General features: G+C 45.3%; 1 protein-coding gene across 1 annotated transcript in view; it reads left to right on the plus strand.

Moving 5' to 3' along the window:
• The window catches only part of LOC126249243 (liprin-alpha-1), a 401,613-nt gene that overhangs the window by 129,285 nt on the left and 244,331 nt on the right, over positions 1 to 27,997 (plus strand). Inside the window, exon 5 of the mRNA XM_049950901.1 lies at positions 24,559 to 24,633. Within this exon, the coding sequence (XP_049806858.1) occupies positions 24,559 to 24,633 (75 nt within the window). The remainder of the gene's footprint in view (positions 1 to 24,558; positions 24,634 to 27,997) is intronic.

Here is a 27,997-nt window from a genome sequence, read left to right on the forward strand (position 1 = left end):
GTTTCATTTTGTAGTAATTTTCTTATTTCAGTCCACGATAGGTTTAGAAGCTTAAATCTTCATCTTCACATCCCACCAAATATAATTATTTGGTGGCATCTGAAGATGAAGATTTAACATAAATGTGTGGCAGTCGGACCAGTCAGTCATGGGAGATTTCACCCACGTCAGACAAACGCTTAGGAGTGCGTTGTGCTGTCCAGGCAGGCGCTGTGGTTGCCAGTTCTATGCTCTTGTCGTTTGTTTGACGTAGTAGGTATGGCCCGACCGCCACACATTTATGTTCCCATAATTAGTTGGTGGCACCTGAAGATTGAGATTTAATTGGAAATTTGTGGTAAGGTCTAATGGGATCAAACTGCTGAGGTCATCAGTCCCTAAGCTTACGCACTACTTAATCTAACTTACACTAAGGACAACACACACATCCATGCTCGAGGGGTGAGCTGCCCGGACAGCGACAAGACGCCACAGACCGCGCGGCTAGCCCGCTCGGATAAGATTTAAGCTTCGAAACCTGTCGCGGAATAAATTAAGAAAATTGCTGACAACTGAAGCGGAATGAAGCGTTAACACTTAGATATGACATTTTTAAGGCGTTAACTCTTCAAACGTTTGTTCCAGTCGCATACGTACACTTGTAACACCCATTTTCACCTATTTTGTATCTGTATCGATACTTCTATGTAATTTCGTAGTGTTGCTTATGTAGAGTGTTCTATCTGTCATGGAAATTCTTTGCGAATGTATACATTTCAGTTATGTGAAGTTTTTGAACGATGTTGTTGAAACTGTGCTTATGGATTTAAATAACTACTGGAATGATTGTTATATAATGTACTGTAAATGACTTGGTCCATAGTTAGGGAACGTAGGGTTGAACGTAAAACATGTGGGGAAGCCCCGCAACTACGGAAGTAGCCTGGCGGAGTGGAGAAGGTGTGGTTGGCGCACAAGTGGAAACTCGTCCTGTGTGACAGGTAAGGAGTCTGGGCTGAGCAGTGCTGTGGTTAACATCTCGTTAGCAGCAGTGGAACATTGTGGCTCATATTTTTGGAGTTTTGAGGCCAGAGGAGCTGAAGAGCAGTATTTATGGACCTCGGATGCGGCATTTAGTGATACCATTGTCATGGCATGGTTTTTGGCCCTATAAAAATATAAATCCGACGGCAAGAAGATCTGTAACAGGGCCAGGCCACGACTGCAGCACCGCCATGTTAACAGCCACTGCAGATTACGCCACCAGTACCACCAGCCTTCCACTAAATTGTTTATATTTGTCACTCTGTAAATGGAACAGGTATTTGTGAAATTTGGTTGACTTTAGTAATAATCGTGGTGTTGTTAAAAAAACTTTATCTTGCACCCGTGATTATGCAAATCACAAACCTGGGCAGGAATCCTATCATAGCGAATTTAATTCCGGATGTCCTAATTTATTATGGAAAGACATTCGGCAGCTGTAAAAATTGTTGTGACAGCTTTCTAATGAGTGGAGTTATATTGTTCAAATTTCAGTCTTACACTCTTGGCGATCAAAAGTATCCGGACAGCTGGTTGAAAATGACTTAAAAGTTCGGGTCGCCCTCCATCGGTAATTCTGGAATTCAGTATGGTGTTTGCCTACCCATAGCCTTTATGACAGCTTTCACTCTCACAGGCATACGTTCAACCAGGTGCTGGAAGGTTTCTTGGGGAATGGCAGCCCATTCTTCACGGAGTGCTGCACTGAGGAGAGGTATCGATGTGGTCGGTGAGGCCTGGCACGAATTCGGCGTTCCGAAACACCCCAAAGGTGTTCTATAGGATTCAGGTCAGGACTCTGTGCAGGCCAGTCCATTACAGGGATGTTACTGTCGTGTAATCACTCCGCCACAGGCCGTGCATTATGAACAGGTGCTCGATCGTGTTGAAAGATGCAGTCGCCATCCCCGGATTGCTCTTCAACAGTGCGAAGCAAGAACAACTTCCATGTAGGCCTGTGCTGTGATAGTGCCACGCAAAACAACAAGGGGTGCATGCCCTCTTCATGAAAAACACGACAAAACCATAACACCACCGCTTCCAAATTTTACTGTTGGCACTACACACTCTGGCAGATGACGTTCACCGGGCATCTCCTATATCCATACCCTGCCATCAAAATGTTCAAATGGGTGTGAAATCTTATGGGACTTAACTGCTACGGTCATCAGTCCCTAAGCTTACACAACACTTAATCTAAATTATCCTAAGGACAAACACACACACCCATGCCCGAGGGAGGACTCGAACCCTGCCATCTGATCGCCACATTGTGTACCGTGATTCGACACTCTACGCAACGTTTTCCCACTGTTCAACCGCCCAATGTTTACGCTCCTTACACCAAGCGAAGCTCAAATGGTTGGTTGTTGGTTAATTGTGTGGGGAAGGAGATCAGACAGCGAGGTCATCGGTCTCATCGGATTAGGAAAGCACGGGGGAAGGAAGTCGGCCGTGCCCTTTGAAAGGAACCATCCCGGCATTTGCCTGGAGTGATTTAGGGAAATCACGGAAAACCTAAATCAGGATGGCCGGACGCGGGATTGAACCGTCGTCCTCCCGAATGCGAATCCAGTGTCTAACCACTGCGCCACCTCGCTCGGTGGTTCAAATGGCTCTGAGCACTTTGGGACTTATCTGAGGTCATCAGTCCCCTAGAACTTAGAACTACTTAAACCTAACTAACCTAAGGACATCACACACATCCATGTCCGAGGCAGGATTCGAACCTGCGACCGTAGCAGTCGTGCGGTTCCGGACTGAAGCGCCTAGAACCGCGCGGCCACCGCGGCCGGCCCAAGCGAGGCGTCGTTTGGCATTTACCGGCGTGATGTGTGGGTTATGAGCAGCCGCTCGACCGTGAAATCCAAGTTTTCTCACTTCCCACCTAACTAACATAGTTCTTGCTGTGGATCCTGATGCAGTTTGGAATTCCTGTGTGATGGTCTGGATAGATGTCTGCCTATTACACCTTACGATGCTCTTCAACTGTCGGCGGTCTCCGGCCGTCAACAGACGAGGTCGGCCTGTACGTTAGAGCTTCTATGAAATTTGGAAGGTAGGAGACGAGGTACTGGCAGAATTGAAGCTGTGTGGACGGGTCGTGAATCGTGCTTGGGTAGCTCAGTTGGTAAAGCACTTGCGCGCGAAAGGCAAAGGTCCCGAGTTCGAGTCTCGGTAAAGTACACAGTTTTAATCTGCCAGGAAGTTTCATATCAGGGCCAACTCCTCTGCAGAGTGAAAATCTCATCATGGTAGCTCCTGTCTGTTCGCCTCCCGTTTGGATACCCACTCCATGATTATTCAATGGAACTGTAATGGATACTGCCGTCACCTCTCAGAGTTGCAATCCGTTATTGCCTTCTACGCGGCACCTTCTCTTCTTCTCCAGGAATGTCATTTTACTTGTGCTCTCTCACCATCCCTTTGTAGCTTCCGTGCTTTCTGTCAGAACTGGGTCGGCTCTTTGAGGGCTTCCAGTGGCGTCTGCACATCAGTCTGAATGGGTATTGTTAGTACATCTATCCCACTTTGTACCACATTGGAAGTCGTCGACATTCAGGTCAACTTGGACTCCGCCATCACGGTTTGAAATCTCTTGTCTCCCTCCTGACAGGCCACCTACATCTGCTGGATAACTGCCCTACTTCAGCAACACTGCCTCCCTTCCTTATCCTTGGATATTTTAATGCCCATCAACCTTTGTGAGACAATGCTTTTTCGTCTAGTCAGGGGCTCATCATTGACCATCATTGACCATTTCCCTGTGAACCACGACCTGTGCTTTCTTCGTGATAGTTCCCCTACTCATTTTAGTGCTGCATGTGGTACTTTCTCTGCTGTTGATCTTCCACACTCTCCCTCTCCCTTCTTTCTTCCTCACACTAGTCGCCACACAATGACCTCTGTGATAGTGACCACGCTACTTCTCATTGATTCTCTCCACTTTACGAGCCCCATTCGCTGTTGGCCAGTTCTGTGGTGCAACTGCTATCTATGGTCATCATCATGTCTTGCAACATCTTAAGTGGCACCCATCCTCCGCCAGTCTTCTTGCCTTTAAATGTCTTCACACCAGCTCTCATTACTTAATCAAACAGAGCAAACTGGTTGGGAATGCTTTGTCCCCTCTGTAGGTTCTTGTGTCCCTTCATCACAGGCGTGGGCTGCACTCCACACCCTCCAAGGTTATCAGCAGCAATCATCCGTTCGGGGCCTTGCCCTTCCAGGTGACCTTTGTACAGATCCATCAGTTCTTGTGGAATACCTCGTGACCCATTTTGCGACGGGAAAGGCGTGAGCCACATATTCAGCCACCTTCCTCCTCTAGCACAGCAGGCTGAAGCATCCCACTTAAGTTTTTAGCCCTTCTCAGGTGGACTCCTACAGTGAACATTTTACTGAATGGGAGCTTCTTTTGGCTCTCAGTTCTTCCCACAATTCATCTCCTGACCCTGATTCGGCCCATAACCAATTGCTTTAACATCTCAATCCTCCTCAACTACATCATCTCCTCCAGGTGTTTGTATTTGGCTCCAAGGCATTTTCCTCTCACAGTGGAGAGACAGTATTGTGGTTCCTGTCCTTAAGCCTGGCAAAAATCAGTCGTACAATGATGGGTAGTGGCAAATCAGCCTGACCTTTGTCCACTGCAGGTTACTTGAGCGGATGGTGACTCATCGGCTCAACTGGTCAATGAATCTCAGGAATTTTCATCTCTTTACCAGTGTGGCTTACAGCAGGGACGGTCTCCAGTCGAACATCAGCTTCAATTGGAAACCACAGTTCATCAGACCTTTTCGCTACCATCATGTTGCAGTTTTCTTCAATCTTCATATGGCCTATGACACAGCCTGGTGCCATCACATCCTCCTTACAGTCCACTAGTGGGGTCTATGGGGCTCTCTCGATTTCTATTAACCAGTTACTTTTGCAGATTTGGGCTAGCTCCCACTCCATAGCTTCTGTGGAATAGCAGCTCCAGGATGCTATCTGGCACGGTTCCATGTGGACATTCTCATACATTTTTCAATTCTCCCCACTTAAGTCAAGGGTGATACATTTCTGTCGCTGTGTGAAGGTCCATCCTGATCTGGAGCTCTACCTCAATATCCAGAGTCTGACCATGGTCCCCCAGTTCTGTTTCTTGGGTCTTCTTTTTGACAGGAAGTTTACTTCGTTGCCCCATATCTGTCATCTGAAGGTTGGCTGTTCTCGTAAACTCAATGTTCTTCACTTCCTTCCCCACACGTCTTGAGGTGCAGATCGTTCGATCATTCTTCGCCCTTTCTGGGCATTAATTCTGTCTCATCTGGAGTATGGTCGTCAAGTTTATGGATCAGCTGCACCTACATGCTTCTCATGGACCTGGTTCACCATAGTGGTATCCATTTAGCCACTGGTGCGTTTCTTGCTAGCCTTATCGATGGTCTTCTGGTTGATACTGGGATCCCTCGCGTTTCGATACGGTGGTCCCAGCTCCTGGTTTCCTATTCTGTCTCTATCCAGTCCCCCCCCATGCTCACCCTTCTTACACAATTCTTTTCGCAGCTTTGGGCCGCTGCCTGCCCACTGCCAGCCCTGAGGTGGGTTTACCAGTTGGGCTCTGCCTCACTTCTCTCTGCCATGACTTCCACTTCCCCTCGTTGTCTTCTTCTCCACGTTTTCTCCGACCACTACCCCTGGTTAGTTCCTCAGCCACGGATTCGGATGTATGTCTCCCAGCGACTGAAAGCCTCCATCGCTGCAATGGTGTTCCATTGTTCGTTCTGTATGCTCTTAAGGGAGTTACAGGATCTCATTGTTGGCACATAACACCATCTCGTCCCTGCCATCTCGTCCCAGGTGTTTACTGCGGAGTTGATGCACATCTTCAGGCCCTCCGTTTCATTAAAAGGTCCTCCCTCACTCTTGCTTTATTATGTACAAACTCAATTAGTGGCCTTCAGGCTTTCGCTCAGTGTTTTTTCTACCACCCTTTGGTCTCTGCCATCCACGACCTTCTCGCTGATCTTGGTACTGCTGCTTGTTCAGGTGATTTCCTTTGGGTTCCTGGCCACATAGGTATCCTGTGTAATGAACTTGATGATTATCTTGCTGGGGGCGACCACCTACCCCCTATTCTCTGTAGCTTTTCCAGTGGCGGATTTGCAACTTGACATTAAATCCCATTTTGCTATATTGTGGGCTGCCTCTTGGAAGGCTACCCCCTCCCCTCCCCCCCCCCCCAAATCCAGTAAATTTCACTTCGCACCATCAAGGAGACTCCCACTATATAGCGTTCTTCCCTCTGCGTCTCTTGGCGGGAATCTACCATCCTTTGCCGTCTTCGTATTGGCCATACTAGGTTGACCCATGGTACTTAACTCTGCTGTGAGCCCCCCCCCCCCCCCCCCCGTCATATCCCCCTATTTGTAGTTGCGGGGCTCTGCTGACGGTGAACCTAATTTATCTGGACTGCCCCCACCTTTTGGCTTTTTGCACTGCCAGTAAATATGCCCTCCCACCTTCCTTGTCTCGTGTTTAGAAGACGACCGTTGCATGATTATGTCTGTCCTCGGTTTTCTTTGTGGAAGTGGTTTGTACTCTCAGGTATAAGTCCTTGAATTTTCCTCAGGAATTTGAGTCCCTCAGTTGGCGTAGGCGTTGATTGTAATGGCCTGGACCTTGCCTCCACACCGGCCAGGTTCTCCCCGCCTTTTCCCTCCATATTGTCTGGTCTGTTTTGCAGTTTTGTTTCCACTTCCCCTGTGTCTTTTTCTCCTAGTGTTGTCCTCTTTGTATCGTGATACTGTATGGTTTGGATATGGGGACAGTTCAGTGGTGATGTTGTGCCCCACTGCTCATAGCGTTTTTGAAACACCCTTGCTCTCCCCGTTTCCACCCACCCCACTCCTGTTCTTTCCTCTTTCTGCTTCTCTGACATACCTTTTGCCTCTTTGTTTGCACGTTATCCCTTCCCCTTGACTGGACCGTGATATTTCTGTTTTCCTTCCTTGATTTGTGCCATCCTAGATCATGGGGCCGATGACCTCGCAGTTTGGTGCCCTCCTCCAAATCAATCCGCTAACCAAGCATGAGTCAACTTGTTTCCCTTGTTATGAACTTCAGTCACGATGTTATTGTACTCTGACGAGCGATGTGTCGCAGTGGTTGCACACTGGACTCTCATTCGGGAGCAAGATGGCTCAAGTCCCCATCCATCCGTACAAATGTAGGAAAATGCCGGGATGACCCCTTTGAAAAGGACGCGGCCGCTTTCCTTCCCAGTTCTTTCGTAATCTGAGCTTTTGCTCCGCTCCTAATGACCGCGTTGTTGACGAAACGTTGAACTGTAAGCTGCCTTTCTTCTTCCTGCACTCCCTACAGGCGAATTTTTGTCATGTCAGGTTGATAACATAGCCACATTTCCAACAGTGTATTACGAACAACATTCTCCTAAACAGTTCTGCTTCTTCAACATTGACACTGCTTTAGTTGCGCAACAACTGTTCGTCTACTTTTAGATTTAAAATAAGGGCAGTGTAACATTGGTCTTTCCATGCAATTCGTTCGTAACAGAGCTGCCATCACGACCTGCCCCTCGTCAGTGTCGATGAAAACAGTTTACAATCCCTGTGTACAAAGGTGAACAAACACTTTTTGTGTGTTCCCTACGCCAGTTATATACAAACCAGTTTTTATCACGTAAGCAAACTCGAGAAATGAGAAAGTATTTCCTGAACGGAATGTATTAGTTGTTTCAGAAATAGGTAAAGCTTGATCACAAAATAATTCCTTCTCCTTTGTCTTTTGCTTTTACCCCTCATCAGGGCGAGATCGGCATGGTTATTCACGAATTTCGCGTGGTTAATTTAAAGGGTGGCCAGATGTCCTTCCTGTCACTACTACGTTATCCCCAGAGAAGAGACGGAATGTGTGTATCGCAACTGTCTGCGTATATTGTTATCTGTGTGGAAGTGTGCGAAAGTTTTCTAAGTTTTTGGAAATCGTATAACTGAGAAAATAGCCTAAAAAAACACATCTAGGCCGTCCAGCACACTAGCCCTCGTCGTTAATGTGCCGGGCAGATTCGATCCTGGGTCGGCGCCCTTCCCCGTTCCGGAAGCAACGCTTAACACGCACGGCTGTCCGGCCGGTAAATAAGAATACACTATAAAAAAGTAATTACAAAAATATGTTCCGCATGGCGTGTTAAGAAAGGAATTTATTTACGATCGATATTAGACTGTCGTGCAATTCTTAAGTAATGGCTCACTATGAAGGGCGTGAATGGATATTCATTCCCGTTAAAATAACATCGTCCTCTCGCCAACTATACTGGTATATTTCATGTCACATGCTTAAGAATACAGGATCCCTTATCTATGTAAAACGACTTAACAGTTCACGTAATAAGTCCTATCGAATTTATGTAAATACTACGCTCGTATTTATCACAGTGCATGTTACCTGACCATGACTATTTCTCTGATAGGTGTATAGAGCAACATAGCATAAAATATCCATTTGCTACATACCTACTCTCGCAAAAATGCTTTGTTTCTAAGGGGTCACATGCAGCAGATTGTGAAATTGGAAGCGTTAGGTTCTCACTCACTTTGAGGGTAAATATTTACTATATTGTTAACAGCTTTTGCAGCCTAGCTGTAATCTTAGGTTACTCTAGCACCACATCATGTTGTGTCGTTATGTTCTAAATACATAAGGTCCAGTGGGGACGTCACGTAAAATAAATAACAAAACATTTTCTCTGTCTCATTGGATAAAGCCTTCAAGGTTTCAAGGCACATGTGTGGAACTTGACGAAATACTAAAAAAGTTATTAGCGCCTTAAACTACTGCACTGCCGTCAGGACAAGAGGTTCCAGAACGTTTCCCCTGTCGTATCTATTGTAAGCAAACACTTGACTTCAGTACGTGTGTTTAACTGTGCGCTGGAAGCCCGTCAGGCCGTGTTCTGGTTCAAATGGCTCTGAGCACTATGCGACTTAACTTCTGAGGTTATCAGTCGCGTAGACTTAGAACTAATTAAACCTAACTAACCTAAGGACATCACATATCCATGCCCGAGGCAGGATTCGAACATGCGACCATAGCGGCCGCTCGGTTCCAGACTGTAGCGCCTAGAACCGCACGGCCACTCCGGCCGGCGCCGTGTTCTACGGTTGTAGTAATCAGACCACTTGCTCGTGAAGCTCTTCAAACTTTCCCATTGTATACGATTGGATGGCGTGTACAGGTACAGCTGCCCATGCAGCTTCAACACGATACCACAGTTCATCAAGAGTACCGACTGGCGTATTGTGACGAGCCAGTTGCTCGGCCACCATTGACCAGACGTTTTCAATTGGTGAGAGATCTGGAGAATGTGCTGGCCAGGGCAGCAGTCGAACATTTTCTGTATCCAGAAAGGCCAGTACAGGACCTGCAACATTTGGTCATGCATTATCCTGCTGAAATGTAGGGTTTCGCAGGGATCGAATGAAGGGTAGAGCCACGGGTCGTAACACATCTGAAATGTAACGTCCACTGATCAAAGTGCCGTCAACGCAAACAACAGGTGACCGAGTCGTGTAACCAATGGCATCCCATACCATCACGCCGGGTGATGCGCCAGTATACCGATGACGAATACACGCTTCCAATGTGCGTTCACCGCGATGTCGCCAAACACGGATGTGACCATCATGATGCTGTAAACAGAACATGGATTCATTCGAAAAAATGACGTTTTGCCATTCGTGCACCCAGGTTCGTCGTTGAGTACACCATCGCATCCGCTCCTGTCTGTGATGCAGCGTCAAGGGTAACAGCAGCCATGGTCTCCGAGTTGATAGTCCATGCTGCTGCAAACGTCGTCGAACTGTTCGTACAGATGGTTGTTGTCTTGCAAAACGTGCCCATCTGTTGACTCAGGCATCGAGACGTGGCTGCACTTTCCGTTACAGCCATGCGGATAAGATGCCGGTCATCTCGACTGCTAGTGATACGAGGCCGTTGGGATCCAGCACGACGCTCCGTATTACCCTCCTGAACCCACCGATTCCATATTCTGCTATTGGATCTCGACCAACGCGAGCAACAATGTCGCGATACGATAAACCGCAATCGCGATAGGCTACAATCCGACCTTTATCAAAGTCGGAAACGTGATGGTACGCATTTCTCCTCCTCACACGAGGCATTACAACAACTTTTCACCAGGCAACGCCTGTCAGCTGCTGTTTGTGTATGAGAAATCGGTTGGAAACTTTCCTCATGTCAGCACGTTGTAGGTGTCGCCACCTTGTGTGAATGCTCTGAAAAGCTAATCATTTGCATACCACAGCATCTTCTTCCTGTCGGTTAAATTTCGCGTATGTACCACGTCATCTTCGTGGTGTAGCAATTTTAATGGCCAGTAGTGTACTTGGACCTCACTATTGCTACTGATGACGATAGACTTTTTTTGTGTTTTTCGAAAAGCCACTAACATTCATTAAACTGTGTCCGCTTCTTCAGTGCACCCTCATTCCCATAAAAAAGCATTTTTCTATTCAGCAATTCTTCGTGCCGTTTCTCTACCAGTGTCACCTGACAAGCTCAATGAAGAGATGAATATAATAAAAACTATTGAAATTAATAACAGCTATGATCCCTCGATAGTTGACAAAATGTTCAAAGTTAAAACTGACGCTAAAGTGACCAGTTTAGGCATCAGTGCTGTTTCTGACAGTTACGAGTGCAAAAATGTTTTCTAGGTTCCATTTCTAGGCAGTATTTTTTATGAAACTCGTCGTCTTTTAATTAAAAAATATGGATGCAAAGTTACCTTTTTCACTAACAGTAACTTGCAAAAAAATCTTATTCACAATCTCAAGTCCACAGTTGCTCCTATACACAATTCAGGAGTATATAAAATCACTTGTGATACGTGTCCCGTTTATTATATAGGACAAACCGGAAGATCAGGTACGGAGAACATTTATTAGGAAAAAGAGGCACTAATGTACATAATTACACTTTTGCTGATCATCTGTTAATTTCCACTCACAAACCGAAAAGCGTTGAAGAAATTTCCATTTGACATACGGAAAAGAAAGGTCATAGGCTCGACGTACTCGAAGACCTGGAGATTTTCAAGCGTATGTCTAAAAACGATGGTCTCATCCTCAGTGAACAGTTACAATTACGCACCAAAAACTTTGTCAATGCTTTTAATCCACTACTCGCGGAATTTTGATTCTTCTACTTTTTGCTAGTTCCGAAACATTATTTTCTTCGAATCTCATAGAGTTACCTTCATGCAGATATTTTTTGGATTGTACAGCTGTTTGTATAAATTTTCTATATTATTCTGTCCTTCATGTAACACTAATGTTTATAAAGCCTAATATATGGCTCTTCATCTACTTGACTACTGTGTATTTTAAAAAATACATTAAGCTCTCGTCCTTTGTATTTTGTTTTAATAATGAACTGTCCTTTTTTTCAGTTATTTCTGTTGTAATGTCACAAATGGGCATCTGTCACTGTCCGCGCCCGACAAGCTTGTATTGTTTTCGTGGCAGCAGTGTAAGCCACTGTGCCGATCAGTCTGATGTTCCTAGCTAGGCATACGTGCCAAAGCGTGGACTGTGTTTTATTTTATTTTTGACGCGAACTTACCTGCTCTAAACTCTATGGCCTTCTCGCAGTGTAATTGTACTTAGGTAACATTTGTACGTCATGACAGTTGTCATCCTGGTTAATGTTTTTTTTTGTCATACTCAATTTTTTATGTATTATTTTATAGGATTTCTCAAAATTTCATTTTGGTGAAGATATTCCTAGTGGTGTCGAAACCTAGGTCAATGTACCAAACAGTTGTTTGCAACCGGTTAGTTATGTGATTCCTATACTTTAAAATTGTATATAGTTGCTGAGAAACACCCATGTTTAAAACTGGTAACATAGCGTTTAAACCCCTTCTTCTCTATACTAGTGTTAGTGTAAATAAATGGAAATATGTCAACAAAAAAGTGAAAAAATTAGAATTGCAAATTATTGTTAAGAAAAATATCTTTGTGAAAAAATCATTAGAAACAAACAGCTTTGTAAATAAAAGAAATTATTTTAAAAAATTGTATTGCAAAGAAAGAAATTGTTAATAATAAATCGTAAAGTTAACTTGTTATATCATTGTTATTATTTCTAAACCCTTTCACTATAGAATTATTGTTGATACAACAAACCTGAACCTCTCCCCGTGATACACAGACCTAAAATGGCAAGATATAAATACTAGAGCTAGTTATACAGGATGATAACGAGAGGAGAGGGATCACGATTCTTATTAGTCCATTGAGTTTCCGTCACGGATGGAGCTCTCATAATTGAATAAAATACGAAAAAATGTGGAGAGAACGTAAAATTGTGGAAAATACGAAAATGGGTAACAAATACGTACAATTGTGGAAGAATGGCGCTACTTACACATCAGCCGGGATGTGGTCTCTGCTGGTGCCTCGAATTACGTGATATCAAACTGTTACTAAGAAGTAGACCTCAAGTGACATGAGTTAACGTAATTTGTTATTAACAAATAGAGACAGCCTACAACCTCTTCTTGAGCTGCACAGCTCCAGAGTGAATCCTTCCCATCCAATTGTCCTGTTGATGCATGATCCTCATTGGTCCAGGACTAGGGGAGGGGTTTCCCGCCAATTTTATTTCATGCGACCACTAAAGAGTTATGTCATGACCTTGAAAATAACTTGCCCAGTTTCCTAAGGCTTGAGCCGGCCGAAGTGGCCGAGCGGTTCTAGGCGCTACAGCCTGGAACCGCGCAACCGCTACGGTCGCAGGTTCGAATCCTGCCTCAGGCATGGATGTGTGTGTGATGTCCTTAGGTTAGTTAGGTTTAAGTAGTTCTAAGGGGACTGATGACCCAAGAAGTTTAGTCCCATAGTGCTCAGAGCCATTTTGAGCCTAAGGCTTGGGGGGGGGGGGGGGGTGAGTTTGGTAAATTCCCAGTGGTTCCCCAGGGAAGAGAGGGAGTGTGGGGGCACCAAGGAGCCCAAGTGAGTAACCTGACACCAGATGCCCTTATCAGTGTAACCTGAGGCTCAATGTCAGGATCATCCGAAATCAGCATTGCTGTCCTACTACCTATCAGCTGCGGCATATCTTATCACAAGCCTGTATTGATAACACACTTTCAGGCTACTAAATTCTACAACTTTTCTCGATTCTGGAAAGGTATTTTGAAAGTAGCGTTCACTATACGTGGTGCGTCGCCCATTGTTCACTTGTCCTCCTGCTGACATGCCCCTATCCTTTAACCCCTGAATTATACAGGGTGATTCAAAGTCCATATTACAGGCTTCTAGGGGTTATAGAGGGGACTTAGTAGATGAAGTTTAATGAGGACCCCATATCCTGAAATGTAGTTTGGATGTAAAATAATTTTGAAGATCGGATCAGCTTCAAATCTCCCACTTCACAGTACACACACAATCTGAGAAGAGGGCGGCGTCGCCAGTCCCTGTTGTAATTATGACATCACATAAAACATTCGTCCAATAACAACAATGTCTGCAAGAAATTGGTGCGTTCGAAAGTAGGAGAGTTGGCTGTGGTGCTCTATGTACACGCTGCGCTCTCGACTGTGTTCGTTCCGTGAAACGGGAGATTAGAAAATGGTCCGATCCTGAAACTGATTCTACATCCAAGTGGTACATTTTAGAACATGGGTTCTTGATCAAAACTTCATCTACTAAGTTCCCTCTACAACCACTAGAAGTCTGTAATAGGAATTTTGAATAACCCTCTATAATGAACTTCCACTAACTAGAAACTGTTTCAGGCAATTGACTCGCCACACAGTATGTTCCCGGACCATAATTCGATTAATAATCAGTTGTTCCAACATCTGAACGCGACTCTCAGATTCCATCTACTCAAGGTCTTGATGCACATTTGGCTATAAGGTGTTTCTCCTTCGCAATGGAGAAATTGTGTCATCATCCCAATCCTGAAGTCAGGCAAAACTCAGCATTATAGACAGTTAACGACCGAATAACTACATCAATGTTCTCTGCAAACTGTTTAAAAGGGCGGTAGCCGACGATTATGCTGGATTCTCGAATCAAGAGCCGTTTTGTTCACCTATCAATGTAGTTTGCAGAGCAGGCGATCCAGAAGCGAATATCTGGTTAGATTAGCAACAACGATCCCACAGCCTTATGCTAAACGCCAACGTTTCATTGCATTCTGTTTTATCTACATAAGATACGCGACAGCGCTTGGCGCCGTCGCATTTCACTTTCCCTCCATAACTGGTTCTTTCGCGACTTCCTACCGATTTTTATTCATCAGTTTTTATTCTTCCGACGGTTTACGGTTAGGTAACGTGCGTCGCTCCGCTCCCTATTTGTGTAAGAGAACAACGTAAAAATGGCTCAAATGGCTCTGAGCACTATGGGACTTAACATCTGAGGTCATCAGTCCCCTAGAACTTAGAACTACATAAACCTAACTAACCTACGGACGTCACATACATCCATGCCCGAGGCAGGATTCGAACCTGCGACCGTAACGGTCGCGCAGTTCCAGACTGAAACGCCTAGAACAGCTCGGCCACACCGGCCGGCGAGAACGGCGTACCTCAGCGGCCCGGGTCACTGTCAGTGGGTTAACGCCACACTGTTTGTCGACGACGTTTGAGTTCTATATCTCCCTTAAACTGTTGCCTCGTTTGATCGCCAGCTAGCTACAAGGAGCCACCGAAGAGCCTCTGCTTGGACTCATTCCCATGGCTACCAGTTTCCTCCCAAAGGTATGCGAATATTGCATTTCTGTCGTCTTACCACGGCTCTTCCTGACCTGGAACTCTGCATGAGTAACCAGCGCTTGGACGCTGTTGCGCAGCCCCATTATTTGGGTATCTTTCCTTCATATGTTTTTGTGCATTTCTTATATTGTAGCGGGAAAGTGGGTATTACTGTTAATCGCCGAAACACATAACGTTAACAAATAAATTGTATAAATAGTGTTTTTTGGTTTGGTTCACACATACAGTACTGTAAGAAGTCATTTTCCTGCACGAGACTATTTTGCATTTTAAATAGTGCTCGAAGAGGCGATATTAGGTAATTATAAATGAAATAAAACAAAAACGTTTATTTCAAATAAAGAGTGGCACATCTGCAGGGTTTTTTTTCTGAGTGTGTTACAAAAGCACAGATTATGGCGATGTGGTGGTCGTGTGTTGGTGTGTGCACTAAGCCGGAGCTAATGGAGGCGCTGTTTGCCGCCGCATTAGTCCGCGCCGCCACTTGAGGCTGCCTCCTCCAGCCTTTCCTAGTCTTCACCCAACACCTGCCCTCTGTCGTGTCGCTGTGTGTAACTTGTTTTGCCAACCTGTAATACTAAGTTCTCCGATTTCTACGCTCCCGAGTTTTTCAAAATGGCGCGGCGTTTCCGGAAGACTCAGTGTTAACATTTTCATAACCTCCTTGGACTAAAACTTCCCTTTATTTTTCGTTTGTAACCGCGTAGTTTCGGCAGTGATGACATTTTCGAATAATTGTGTAATACAACTCATGCAACTGGAAATTATTGCATTAGAGGCCAAGCGCACGTTCATTCGTACAATGGCAGAAACGCAGGGTGTTGGCGAGACTTTACAATCAGACATGGCACTAAGCTTATATTCAACAACTGCGACGTAGTGTAGAAGTTTGGGGTGAACAATCTAGTGGAGTCTGAGCAGCGACATCTTACGGTCAACTTCTCACACGTGAACGTGAAGATGTGCTCAGTTCTCTGTGTGGTCTGAACCGTTTTGACAGGTCATATTATGCAATCATTTGAAAATAGCTTCAATGACGAAACTTTGCAGTAATGAAAGCAAAGAAAAAGGGTAGGTTAATCCATCCAATGGCAACCCGCGTGGCAAAATGTCATCGTCCACACAACTTGTGGTGGTGGTGGTGGTGGTGGACCCTGTTTTGATAAATGTCACTTTCATCACTGTGGGACAAAGTCTACGCCACAAGAAGACGGCAGTGACACTCATCGAAAAGTTACACCGTTTCCACGAACTCATCCGGCCGGGAACCTGACAAGATGACATTTTTTAACGTATCTCTAGTTTATGTGGTTTCATTTAATCACATATGGAGAATGTAATGATGCTTCATTTGAGTTTCCTTCCCCAGTCGAACAACTGCTGAGTCACGAATGATGATATCATCGACAGACTGTTATTCTGTTGTAATACTTCCCGTACTTTTACAACAGCAGCCAGTTGGACAAAATTTATTCAAATGACGAATATAGATTAAACGGTTATTATTCGTAATGCGTAAATAACAAATAAAATATGTATTCGATATATTCATTTACGTGAATAAAAACGTTTATACGTCATCTATGAATAAAAAATTGCGAATAATAGATAAATTTGAAATCCTATGACATTTATTGTAGTGTATAGCATTTACTACGGGAAATGGGAAATTTGTGACACACACACACACACACACACACACACACACACACACACACACACACACACACACACGCCCGCCCGCCCGAGGGAGGACTCGCACTTCCGACGGGGGGAGCCTTGCGAACCGTGCGAGGCGCCTATGACCGCAAGGCCACCCCGCGCGGCATTTACTATGTTTCAACGTGATTGACACTACCAAGAATGAGCTAATGTGCAAGCACCTCTGACTGGTAATCATTTTTACAACAACCATCAGTCCACAGTGTCTACGAATAATAGTCATTAATTTCCCATAGAAACACACACACACCGAGTAACATAACAGAATGGTTCAAATGGCTTTGAGCACTATGGGACTTACATCTGAGGTCTTCAGTCCCCTAGACTTAGAACTACTTAAACCTAACTAACCTATGGACAGCACACACATCCATGCCCGTGGCAGGATTCGAACCTGCGACCCGTAACAGCAGCGCGGTTCCGGACTAAAGCGCCTAGAACTACTCGACCCCAACGGCCGGCGAGTAATAACTAGGCCGGACGAAACTACATATGAACTCGATCTCTCAAATAATATGCAAGTACTTAAGTCATACAGAACAGTTAATTGAATATTGTGAATTTTCAGGTACATTACACATATCCTACCACTAATAACACATACCTAGAAAATGTAGGATGTGTAACAATCTGTAAAGCAAATGTTAATTCTATCACTCTTAACACGCAGCACTAATCTCAGTATTGTTCACACTTGAGTTTTGTCGCACTCCTACTCTATCAAATGATTGGTTCTTGAGAACTATGTAGCGACTTTAAGCCTTTAAGAACGTGTAACCATTCTACCACTTTAAAGGAATGTAAGTCACACGTACTTGCAGTCGAAACTTCGTGAGACCCTTGTCTAGAAACGAACTTCTTAAGTAAACAAGTTATACTTCTGATGCACTCTCTCTCTTTTATCAAACAGAACGGCTCTGAGCACTATGGGACTCAACTGCTGAGGTCATTAGTCCCCTAGAACTTAGAACTAGTTAAACCTAACTAACCTAAGGACATCACAAACATCCATGCCCGAGGCAGGATTCGAACCTGCGACCGTAGCGGTCTCGCTGTTCCAGACTGCAGCGCCTTTAACCGCACGGCCACTTCGGCCGGCTATCAAACAGAACGGGTAAAACGAGTCTTTATTAGTGCTTGTTCACTAAAATATCCGAAATCCACTTTTCATTAATGATATTTATTTCACAGTTTTTAATTCAGTTTTGAAAGAGCAAAGCTTCGAACGTCAACTGATTGAGACGTCCTGGCAGTCATCTAACGTTATTTAGTTGTAGCATAACTGGCAAAGCTTTTCACTTACGCCGAAGTGCAACGCAGTGCAGGAATGTCTACTTCCACAGGTGGCTGAATAATTCGTTTCCATGAGCTTTTATGTACACTCTATGGGAAAAAAAGACGCACCACGAAGAAGTTCCGCAAATTGGTAACGAACTGATATTCATACAGGTATCGACGGACAATGCAAAATCGTAAACTTTGGCGGCTGATGGATGAATGTGTGACGCTACAGCTCAATTTCACCGCGCAGCTAGCTAAGTTAGTAAGTGAGGGACATGTCCGATAGCAGGGCGTACTCTTCGCGAATTTCATTCTGTGTACTCAGTTCGATAGTAACTATGCCTCGCAGACAGGCGCGTGAACAATATACACAGATATCAGCATTTGAGAGGGGACACGTGATTGGGCTCAAAAAAGCCAGTCTAAGTAATCGTCGAATCGCGCGACATTTAAATAGGAGCGTTGCCACTATTCGACGATGCTGGCGTAAATGGATGAGCCATGGACGATCACAGCGTCCAAAAGGAAGCGGTCGACCTGGAGAGACGAAAGAACGTGAGAATTCAGCAATCGTCAGAGAGGCACTCAGAGCCCTGGCTTCATCATTTTCATCGATCCGATGTACTACTGGTGCTTCAGTAACCACAACCACCATTCGTAGGCAGCTCACAGAAAGGGGGCTGAGCGGACGGCGCCCCTCGCGCCGGCCACCATTGACCTCTGTACACCAACAAGCACGTTTGCAGTGATATCGGGCGCATCTCATTGACTGTGGTAGAATTGTCTTCAGTGGTGAGAACCGCTTCGAATGTAGTACCAATGACGAGCGAAGACGTGTCTAGAGACGCACCGGAAAACGGTGGAGTACCAACCTCATTGTCGTCCACCATATGGCACAACAATCACGAGTAAAGGTCTGTGGCGGCGTTTCTTTTCATAGCAGAGCCCCTTTGGTTGCCATCCGCGGCACCCTAGAGCACAGCGGAGCGTCGACGATACTCTACACTCCGTTTTGTAGCCTTTAATGGAAAGCCATCCTTGGGCTTACGTTCCAGTAAGATAATGCCCGCCCGCACACGGCGAGAGTTTCTACTGCTTGTCTTAATGCTTGCCAAACCCTACCTTGGCCAGCATTTGCGAACGTTTGGAGCACTGCGGACAGGGGCCTCCAGCCTGCTCTTCATCACTACTATATTGTGAGCTGAGTCTGTATCTGGTCCTGGGTACACCTTACAATCCTGTATCTGATTAAGGAATTTCTGTCTGACAATGATGTAATCTAACTGAAATCTTCCCGTATCACCCGGCCTTTCTCAAGTATGCCACCTCCTCTTCTGAATCTCGAACAGATTATTTGCTATTACTAGCTGAAATTTATTACAGAACTCAATTAGCGTTTCCCTTTTCTCATTTCTTGTCCCAAGTCCACATTCTCCTGTAACTTTCTCTCCTACTTCTTCCCCTACAACTGCATTTCAGACCCCCATGACAATTACATTTTCATCCCCCTTTACATACTGTATTACCCCTTCAATATCTCCATATACTTTCTCTGTCTCTTCATCTTTAGCTTGCGACGACGGCATGTATGCCTCAACTATCGTTGTCGGTGTTGGTTTAGTTTGCTGCCGATTCTGATAAGAACAAAGCTATCACTGAACTGCTCATCGTAACACATTCTCTGCCCCACCTTCCTATTCATAACGAATCCTACTCCCGTTATAATATTTTCTGCTGCTGTTGATATTACACTATACTCATCTGACCAGAAATCCTTGGGTTATTTCTGTTTCACTTCACTGATTCCTACTGTATCTAGATTGAGCTTTGCATTTCCCTTTTCAGATTTCGTAGCTTCCATACCACGTTAAAGCTTCTGACATTCCACACCCAGACTCGTAGAACGTTAGCCTTTGGTTTCTTATTCAGCCTTTTTCTCATGATCTCCTCCCCCTTGGCAATCCCTTCGCGGGGATCCTAATGGGGGACTATTCCGGATTTTTTTTCCAGTGGAGAGATCATTAAGACACTTTTTCAATTACAGGCCATACTTACTGTGGATACACGTTATGTGCCTTTAGTGCAGTGGTTTCCAGTGCCTTCTGCATCCTCATGCCGTTGATCATTGTTGATTCTTCTGCCTTTAGGGACAATTTCTCACCCCGAGAAGAAGAGAGTGCCCTGAACCTCTTCCGCTCCTCCACCCTCTTTGACAAGGCCATTGGCAGAATGAGAGCGACTTCTTATGCCGGAAGCCGTCGGCAATACTGATTATTAATCAAAACTTAAGCAGTGGCGGGTTTCGAAGCCGGACCTAGGACGATTTTTTAGGTTGGTTGGTTGATTTTGGAGAGGGGACCAAACAGCGGGATCATCTGTCCCATCAGATTAGAGAAGGATGGGAAACGAAGTCGGTCGTCCCTTTCAAAAAAACTACCCCGGCATTTGCCTGAAACGATTTAGGGAAATCACGGGAAACCTAAATACCGATGGCCGGACGCGAATTTTGAACTGTCGTCCTCCCGAATGCGAGTCTAGTGTCCTAACCAGTGTACCACCTCGCGACCGAGGACGTTTTGATTATCAGTCAAAGATACTACCCGTAGGCAACGGGTCTTCTTCGAAGCATACCAAAACGGAGTAGTTGGTTCAAATCATTGATAATCAACTTTTGGGTCTCCTAACTGGAGGTATGGCGCTGTGATGTTCCGCGCACCGCTTAGCTGGTGTTTTTAAGATCACAGTTGTATCTGAAACAATTCTTTGACCTTGGCTAGGAACTATCGTAGTAATCAAGAAGCTATTGGTCAAAGGGACCTCACTCTGTATACTGGTCGGTGGAGACTAACTAGTTTCCACATTTATGGCATTGTGGCCCCGGGGATCTTAAATTTGTGTCTGTTCAACGTGCACAGTCTAGCTGCCCACCAAACGCTGAAGAACTACTAGGGAAAAGTGTTGTGCGCGTAGTCTGTAGGCAGTGACAATTAATAGGCTCGTATTCCATAAGTTTTGACTACATCGCAAGTAATTCAGGCATCTGCAGAATTCCAGTATTAGGTTGTTGTACTTTGAATCACTGAAATATCGCATACGTCGCAATTCAGTGCCAAAGAGAAAATAAACAAGTACTTCAAGTGGATTCTGTATCTTTAAAGTTGAGATTCTGTTGTACAGAGCAGTAACGAAACTCACTTCCAACCCGTGTTGAGTGAAAGTGCTTTTTTTATTGTGTAGTAAGTGTAAACAGCGGGATGTAAATAAGGCATACGGAGGAGCATCTCAACACGTCTGGTAAGGAAGAGAGTTTTAGCAGTGCTTTATGTATTGTTCACCCTCCCGGACGCCAGAAGAGGGTTTAACGTCCCGTCTACAACCCCGGATGGTTGCAGGGGGAGGGGGAGGGGGGGTTAAGCGGAGTATCTGCCCCGGGCGGCAATTTCAGGGGGCTACAAATTCATATTCTTGAAGAAAAAGAACCTTGTTTCACAAAGCGCCTAACATCCAGCGCACATTGGTCTATCGGTTATTCATATGATTTTTAACACATCTCTGTTGGTTTTTAAACATTTTTGAACGCATTCTAAGTTGATTTCTAAAGGAATCATAAGTTTAATTTTGAATGCGTGCATAGTGCACGTGATGTCTATGCTAGGGAAATCCCCGTAGCATCTAGAAGTAAGAAACTTTCCCACAGACAAAAGGGGACGGGGCTATACGACTTGAGCCGAATAAACCAGAACGGGTGAATGCCAATCGCTGTTTGTTTGTGTGGTTGATTGGGTGTGCGAATGATAAGCGTTATTATAATTATTCAAATGGCTCGGAGCACTATGGGACTTAACTTCTGAGGTCATCAGTCCCCTAGAATTTAGAACTACTTAAACCTAACTAACCTAAGGACGTCACACACATCCATGCCCGAGGCAGGATTCGAACCTGCGACCGTGGCGGTCGCGCGGTTCCAGACTAGCGCCTAGAACCGCTCGTCCACCCTGGCCGGAATTTTAATTATTAGCGAAATCTGTAGATTCAGACAACCATAGTGGAAATAAATGACTAACCGGAATAACAGCCAAGAAAGATTACACATTATCTTCTCGGTGTATTCAAGAAAATGAAATTTTGAGAGAAAGTTTTTGCCAGATCGCTCTACTACCAAAGGCCAGTTCTACAGTCCCCGGGTAGCAGCCGTTTTTAGCGTTTCTAGCGGAATAACGCGTTGTTGTACGAACACGTAATAACGCCTAACCAGAGAACCGGAGAATAAATTTTGACAATGGCATGAGTAGTTACAGAATTAGTGATGGCAAGATTCTTTGTTAGAACGACAAAGGAGAAGAAACGGGGGCATCACTCACATTATATGTAAGAATATGACGATTCCAAATTTACACTCCTGGAAATGGAAAAAAGAACACATTGACACCGGTGTGTCAGACCCACCATACTTGCTCCGGACACTGCGAGAGGGCTGTACAAGCAATGATCACACGCACGGCACAGCGGACACACCAGGAACCGCGGTGTTGGCCGTCGAATGGCGCTAGCTGCGCAGCATTTGTGCACCGCCGCCGTCAGTGTCAGCCAGTTTGCCGTGGCATACGGAGCTCCATCGTAGTCTTTAACACTGGTAGCATGCCGCGACAGCATGGACGTGAACGGTATGTGCAGTTGACGGACTTTGAGCGAGGGCGTATAGTGGGCACGCGGGAGGCCGGGTGGACGTACCGCCGAATTGCTCAACACGTGGGGCGTGAGGTCTCCACAGTACATCGATGTTGTCGCCAGTGGTCGGCGGAAGGTGCACGTGCCCGTCGACCTGGGACCGGACCGCAGCGACGCACGGATGCACGCCAAGACCGTAGGATCCTACGCAGTGCCGTAGGGGACCGCACCGCCACTTCCCAGCAAATTAGGGACACTGTTGCTCCTGGGGTATCGGCGAGGACCATTCGCAACCGTCTCCATGAAGCTGGGCTACGGTCCCGCACACCGTTAGGCCGTCTTCCGCTCACGCCCCAACATCGTGCAGCCCGCCTCCAGTGGTGTCGCGACAGGCGTGAATGGAGGGACGAATGGAGACGTGTCGTCTTCAGCGATGAGAGTCGCTTCTGCCTTGGTGCCAATGATGGTCGTATGCGTGTTTGGCGCCGTGCAGGTGAGCGCCACAATCAGGACTGCATACGACCGAGGCACACAGGGCCAACACCCGGCATCATGGTGTGGGGAGCGATCTCCTACACTGGCCGTACACCACTGGTGATCGTCGAGGGGACACTGAATAGTGCACGGTACATCCAAACCGTCATCGAACCCATCGTTCTACCATTCCTAGACCGGCAAGGGAACTTGCTGTTCCAACAGGACAATGCACGTCCGCATGTATCCCGTGCCACCCAACGTGCTCTAGAAGGTGTAAGTCAACTACCCTGGCCAGCAAGATCTCCGGATCTGTCCCCCATTGAGCATGTTTGGGACTGGATGAAGCGTCGTCTCACGCGGTCTGCACGTCCAGCACGAACGCTGGTCCAACTGAGGCGCCAGGTGGAAATGGCATGGCAAGCCGTTCCACAGGACTACATCCAGCATCTCTACGATGAGGACCGTTATTTGGCTGTAAGGGCACAACAGTACTGACTTAGTACTGCACGGCAACTGGTACGTGACATCTCAGCATCCTCTGGACGTGTTGCCTCCTGGCAAACTGTGTACAGAAGGCTTCGGCAAAATGGCCTTTATTATCGGAGATCTGCTGTATGTGTAACTCTGATGCATCTTCGTAAAAGGGAACGTCTAGAGTGAGGTCGTCAACATGCCACCTGGACGGTCAAACAGTGGGCCAATCTTCTTTTCACAGATGAATACAGATTTGGTCTGTACAGCGATTATCGAAGGATTCGCATCTAGAGAGAATGTGGAGCACGACTTCGGGACTCAAACATTGTGGAAAGAGACCAGTATCGCTAAGGAGACGGGTTGCACCACGTCAGCAACCAACATTTCCGAGCAGCTCTGTAGGAAGAATGGGCGTTATTGCCTCAACATAAGATTAATGACATCATTCACAGCATGCCCCGTCGTTGTCAGGCCTATATTGCTGCCAGAGGTGATCGCATGCCATAGTAAGTACGCTAACCAGTTGCTGGAATGTGTGTGTGTAAATCCGTTAAGTTGGAGAAAACGGAGAACGTTTTTGTATATAGTTATGCATGTTCCAGTTGTTTACGTTCTGTAATCTTTACATTGTTTCTACTTTACTTTCACTTTTTTATACTATTTTGTGGCAAAATAAACGCAACCTTGCAAAATTTCCGTTTGTTACTTTAATTTTGGACATCAGTGTATATGTTTTGTATATCAAGCTCTTCAGGAAGCTGTGCGCTACAAAGTGAACATATTTTTAAAAAAATCTATTTTTGTAAATTTTTGACGTCCTGTCTCAAACGCTCGAGAGGGAAAGGAGTGCGTCACTATCAAGATTTTGACCCGGTTCGGAAGTATTGTAGATCCGAGGCTGCCCTTATATTGTATTCAATCCTCAAGATTATACACAGACTTGTTGATAATAGAGATGTTCTGCCTGTAGGTATAATGGAACTGTTGCTGTTATGTGGTTTTGTCCCCCCTAAAAATAACACACTTAGACAATTAAATTCCTGAGCTTCAGGGTTTTGTATTTTCAGAAGCTCTGAAAAATTTCTTTGTATGTGCAGGTTAGAGAACGACTGCGGGTTGCTCTGGAGAGGGTGGCAGCCCTTGAAGAGGAGCTTTCAACTACCAAAGAAGAAGTAAGTAATGGCTTTCTCTATAATACTCTTTCTTTCATGTCCATCAATGGGACTAATATGTCACAATGTTTTCTCCTCCTTTTTTTTTTTTACCTACATTCAGATTACTGTATCTGTGTTTCTTCTTTATTTTTCATGAAGTGAAGTTTGTCAACATTAGTTTTGATGAAAGTGCAAAATAATATACGTGATCCAAGACTTTGGGAAACATACATAACTAAATTTTTATGAAAGCACAAGAAACTAAGAGAGGGGTTTATCACTGGGTCAATGGTGATAGGAAATGAATGTTTTGTGTTTCAGGAAACATTGATGTCCTCATTAAAATCGCTTGGTGGACCTAAATTTTGTGCTCATAACCTTTTATTCCACTCTTGCCTTGCAAGACAGTGCAGAAAATTTGATATTTCGCTAGAAGGTACAGCATACTACTAACTGTTTGCTGTTACAGTCACAGAAACTGAGTCTGTAGGGTTCTGATGACAAAAGTATGAATATACAGTATATTTTTCAATTTATATACGTGGTCAAAAGTTTATTCGACAATAAAATCAGATATGTTATTCATGCTGGTCATTTGACACTTCTGCAGTGTGTCACACAATTCTTTTTCCTGGGCAGAATGTTGAAGAGTTCTGCAGCTGCACATTTCACTGTTCTGTATCAAAATTAAATTCAACAGAGGGAAGTGAAGATCATTTTTCATTCTAATATTGTATTTATGAATGTATCTCGTACTCTCAAACTGCAATGAATTGCTGAAAACTAATGTCATCCCTGAATAAACGTACTTAGAGTCTATGGTTAATATTGCAAATTGTATAAACAGATGCCTGCTAGATATAATTATGTGAACCTTATACGTTATAATTACTTTCCTTTATGCTATGAATACTTGTTCTCTAAGTCAGAAGTTACTGAGAATATTGTTCTGTGGGCATCAGTGAATGAAAATATGCAGAAGATACTAACTTACCAATTTCTGTGTCCCCCAAGTTAGCAATTATTCTAATGGTAAAAGTACTAAACATAATTTTTAACAAGCTTATTGTAAGGTTTTTGTAGTTCAAATTTCATAAGTACACAGACCCAAGACCTTTTAACTTTCTATCCTCTTTATTATTTTATGTTTGTACACAACATTGATAGGAGGTGAGATATTTTTGACAGTGCAGTACTTTGAGTTTCGTTTTCTGACAGTGTGGAGCTAGTCTATTTGTAAAAAACAACATAATAACTTCAACAAAAACAGTACTTACAGTTTTCCTTGTGGATGCTTCTTTACTCGACTTGGCAATAATGCTTGTATGTCTGCAAAAAGGACTAGTTCTGTCTCTTGATTCAAATAAAGACTATGAATGTAAAGCAAGAACAGTAATGGGCCCATGTTTCAGTCCTTCAGAACAGTCATTTCTCCCCATGCAGATGACAGTGATGTGGGATCCCTAATTCTATTGCTTATACATCATAGTGTAACTTTCTGCATCTTATTTCTTAAACAGCAACTAAAAAAGGAATTAGCTGTACAAAGCATTCCATAAAACTTAATTTCTTTATTATATACACTCCTGGAAATGGAAAAAAGAACACATTGACACCGGTGTGTCAGACCCACCATACTTGCTCCGGACACTGCGAGAGGGCTGTACAAGCAATGATCACACGCACGGCACAGCGGACACACCAGGAACCGCGGTGTTGGCCGTCGAATGGCGCTAGCTGCGCAGCATTTGTGCACCGCCGCCGTCAGTGTCAGCCAGTTTGCCGTGGCATACGGAGCTTCATCGCAGTCTTTAACACTGGTAGCATGCCGCGACAGCGTGGACGTGAACCGTATGTGCAGTTGACGGACTTTGAGCGAGGGCGTATAGTGGGCATGCGGGAGGCCGGGTGGACGTACCGCCGAATTGCTCAACACGTGGGGCGTGAGGTCTCCACAGTACATCGATGTTGTCGCCAGTGGTCGGCGGAAGGTGCACGTGCCCGTCGACCTGGGACCGGACCGCAGCGACGCACGGATGCACGCCAAGACCGTAGGATCCTACGCAGTGCCGTAGGGGACCGCACCGCCACTTCCCAGCAAATTAGGGACACTGTTGCTCCTGGGGTATCGGCGAGGACCATTCGCAACCGTCTCCATGAAGCTGGGCTGCGGTCCCGCACACCGTTAGGCCGTCTTCCGCTCACGCCCCAACATCGTGCAGCCCGCCTCCAGTGGTGTCGCGACAGGCGTGAATGGAGGGACGAATGGAGACGTGTCGTCTTCAGCGATGAGAGTCGCTTCTGCCTTGGTGCCAATGATGGTCGTATGCGTGTTTGGCGCCGTGCAGGTGAGCGCCACAATCAGGACTGCATACGACCGAGGCACACAGGGCCAACACCCGGCATCATGGTGTGGGGAGCGATCTCCTACACTGGCCGTACACCACTGGTGATCGTCGAGGGGACACTGAATAGTGCACGGTACATCCAAACCGCCATCGAACCCATCGTTCTACCATTCCTAGACCGGCAAGGGAACTTGCTGTTCCAACAGGACAATGCACGTCCGCATGTATCCCGTGCCACCCAACGTGCTCTAGAAGGTGTAAGTCAACTACCCTGGCCAGCAAGATCTCCGGATCTGTCCCCCATTGAGCATGTTTGGGACTGGATGAAGCGTCGTCTCACGCGGTCTGCACGTCCAGCACGAACGCTGGTCCAACTGAGGCGCCAGGTGGAAATGGCATGGCAAGCCGTTCCACAGGACTACATCCAGCATCTCTACGATCGTCTCCATGGGAGAATAGCAGCCTGCATTGCTGCGAAAGGTGGATATACACTGTACTAGTGCCGACATTGTGCATGCTCTGTTGCCTGTGTCTATGTGCCTGTGGTTCTGTCAGTGTGATCATGTGATGTATCTGACCCCAGGAATGTGTCAATAAAGTTTCCCCTTCCTGGGACAATGAATTCACGGTGTTCTTATTTCAATTTCCAGGAGTGTATTATGACTGACACAATAAAATGCCCTTGATAAGTCACATAACATCCCAGTATCTGATAGTTTATGCTTCTGTAAAAAAATTGTGTGTTCAGTGAAAGTACAAATACCTGCTTCAGCAGAGCAGCCTTCGGATGTCCACACTGTGGTTTACTAAGTATTCCATTACTAAACAAGTGGATAACGAGCCCCAAACAAATTGACTTTTTGAAAATTTTGGAAAATTATGTAAGGGTTAAAACTGACCAGTATTGCAGTCTCCATAAAGAGAGGCCTAGAACAACAAATTTTAATTTACCCAGGAGAATGTCATGAATTAATGATGTATTACACATATGCTTGAGTGTGTTACATACTATAGGGCCACAGTTTTTAAATGAG

Source organism: Schistocerca nitens, chromosome 3 (genome assembly GCF_023898315.1).
Source record: "Schistocerca nitens isolate TAMUIC-IGC-003100 chromosome 3, iqSchNite1.1, whole genome shotgun sequence".
Taxonomy (NCBI): Eukaryota; Metazoa; Arthropoda; class Insecta; order Orthoptera; family Acrididae; genus Schistocerca; species Schistocerca nitens.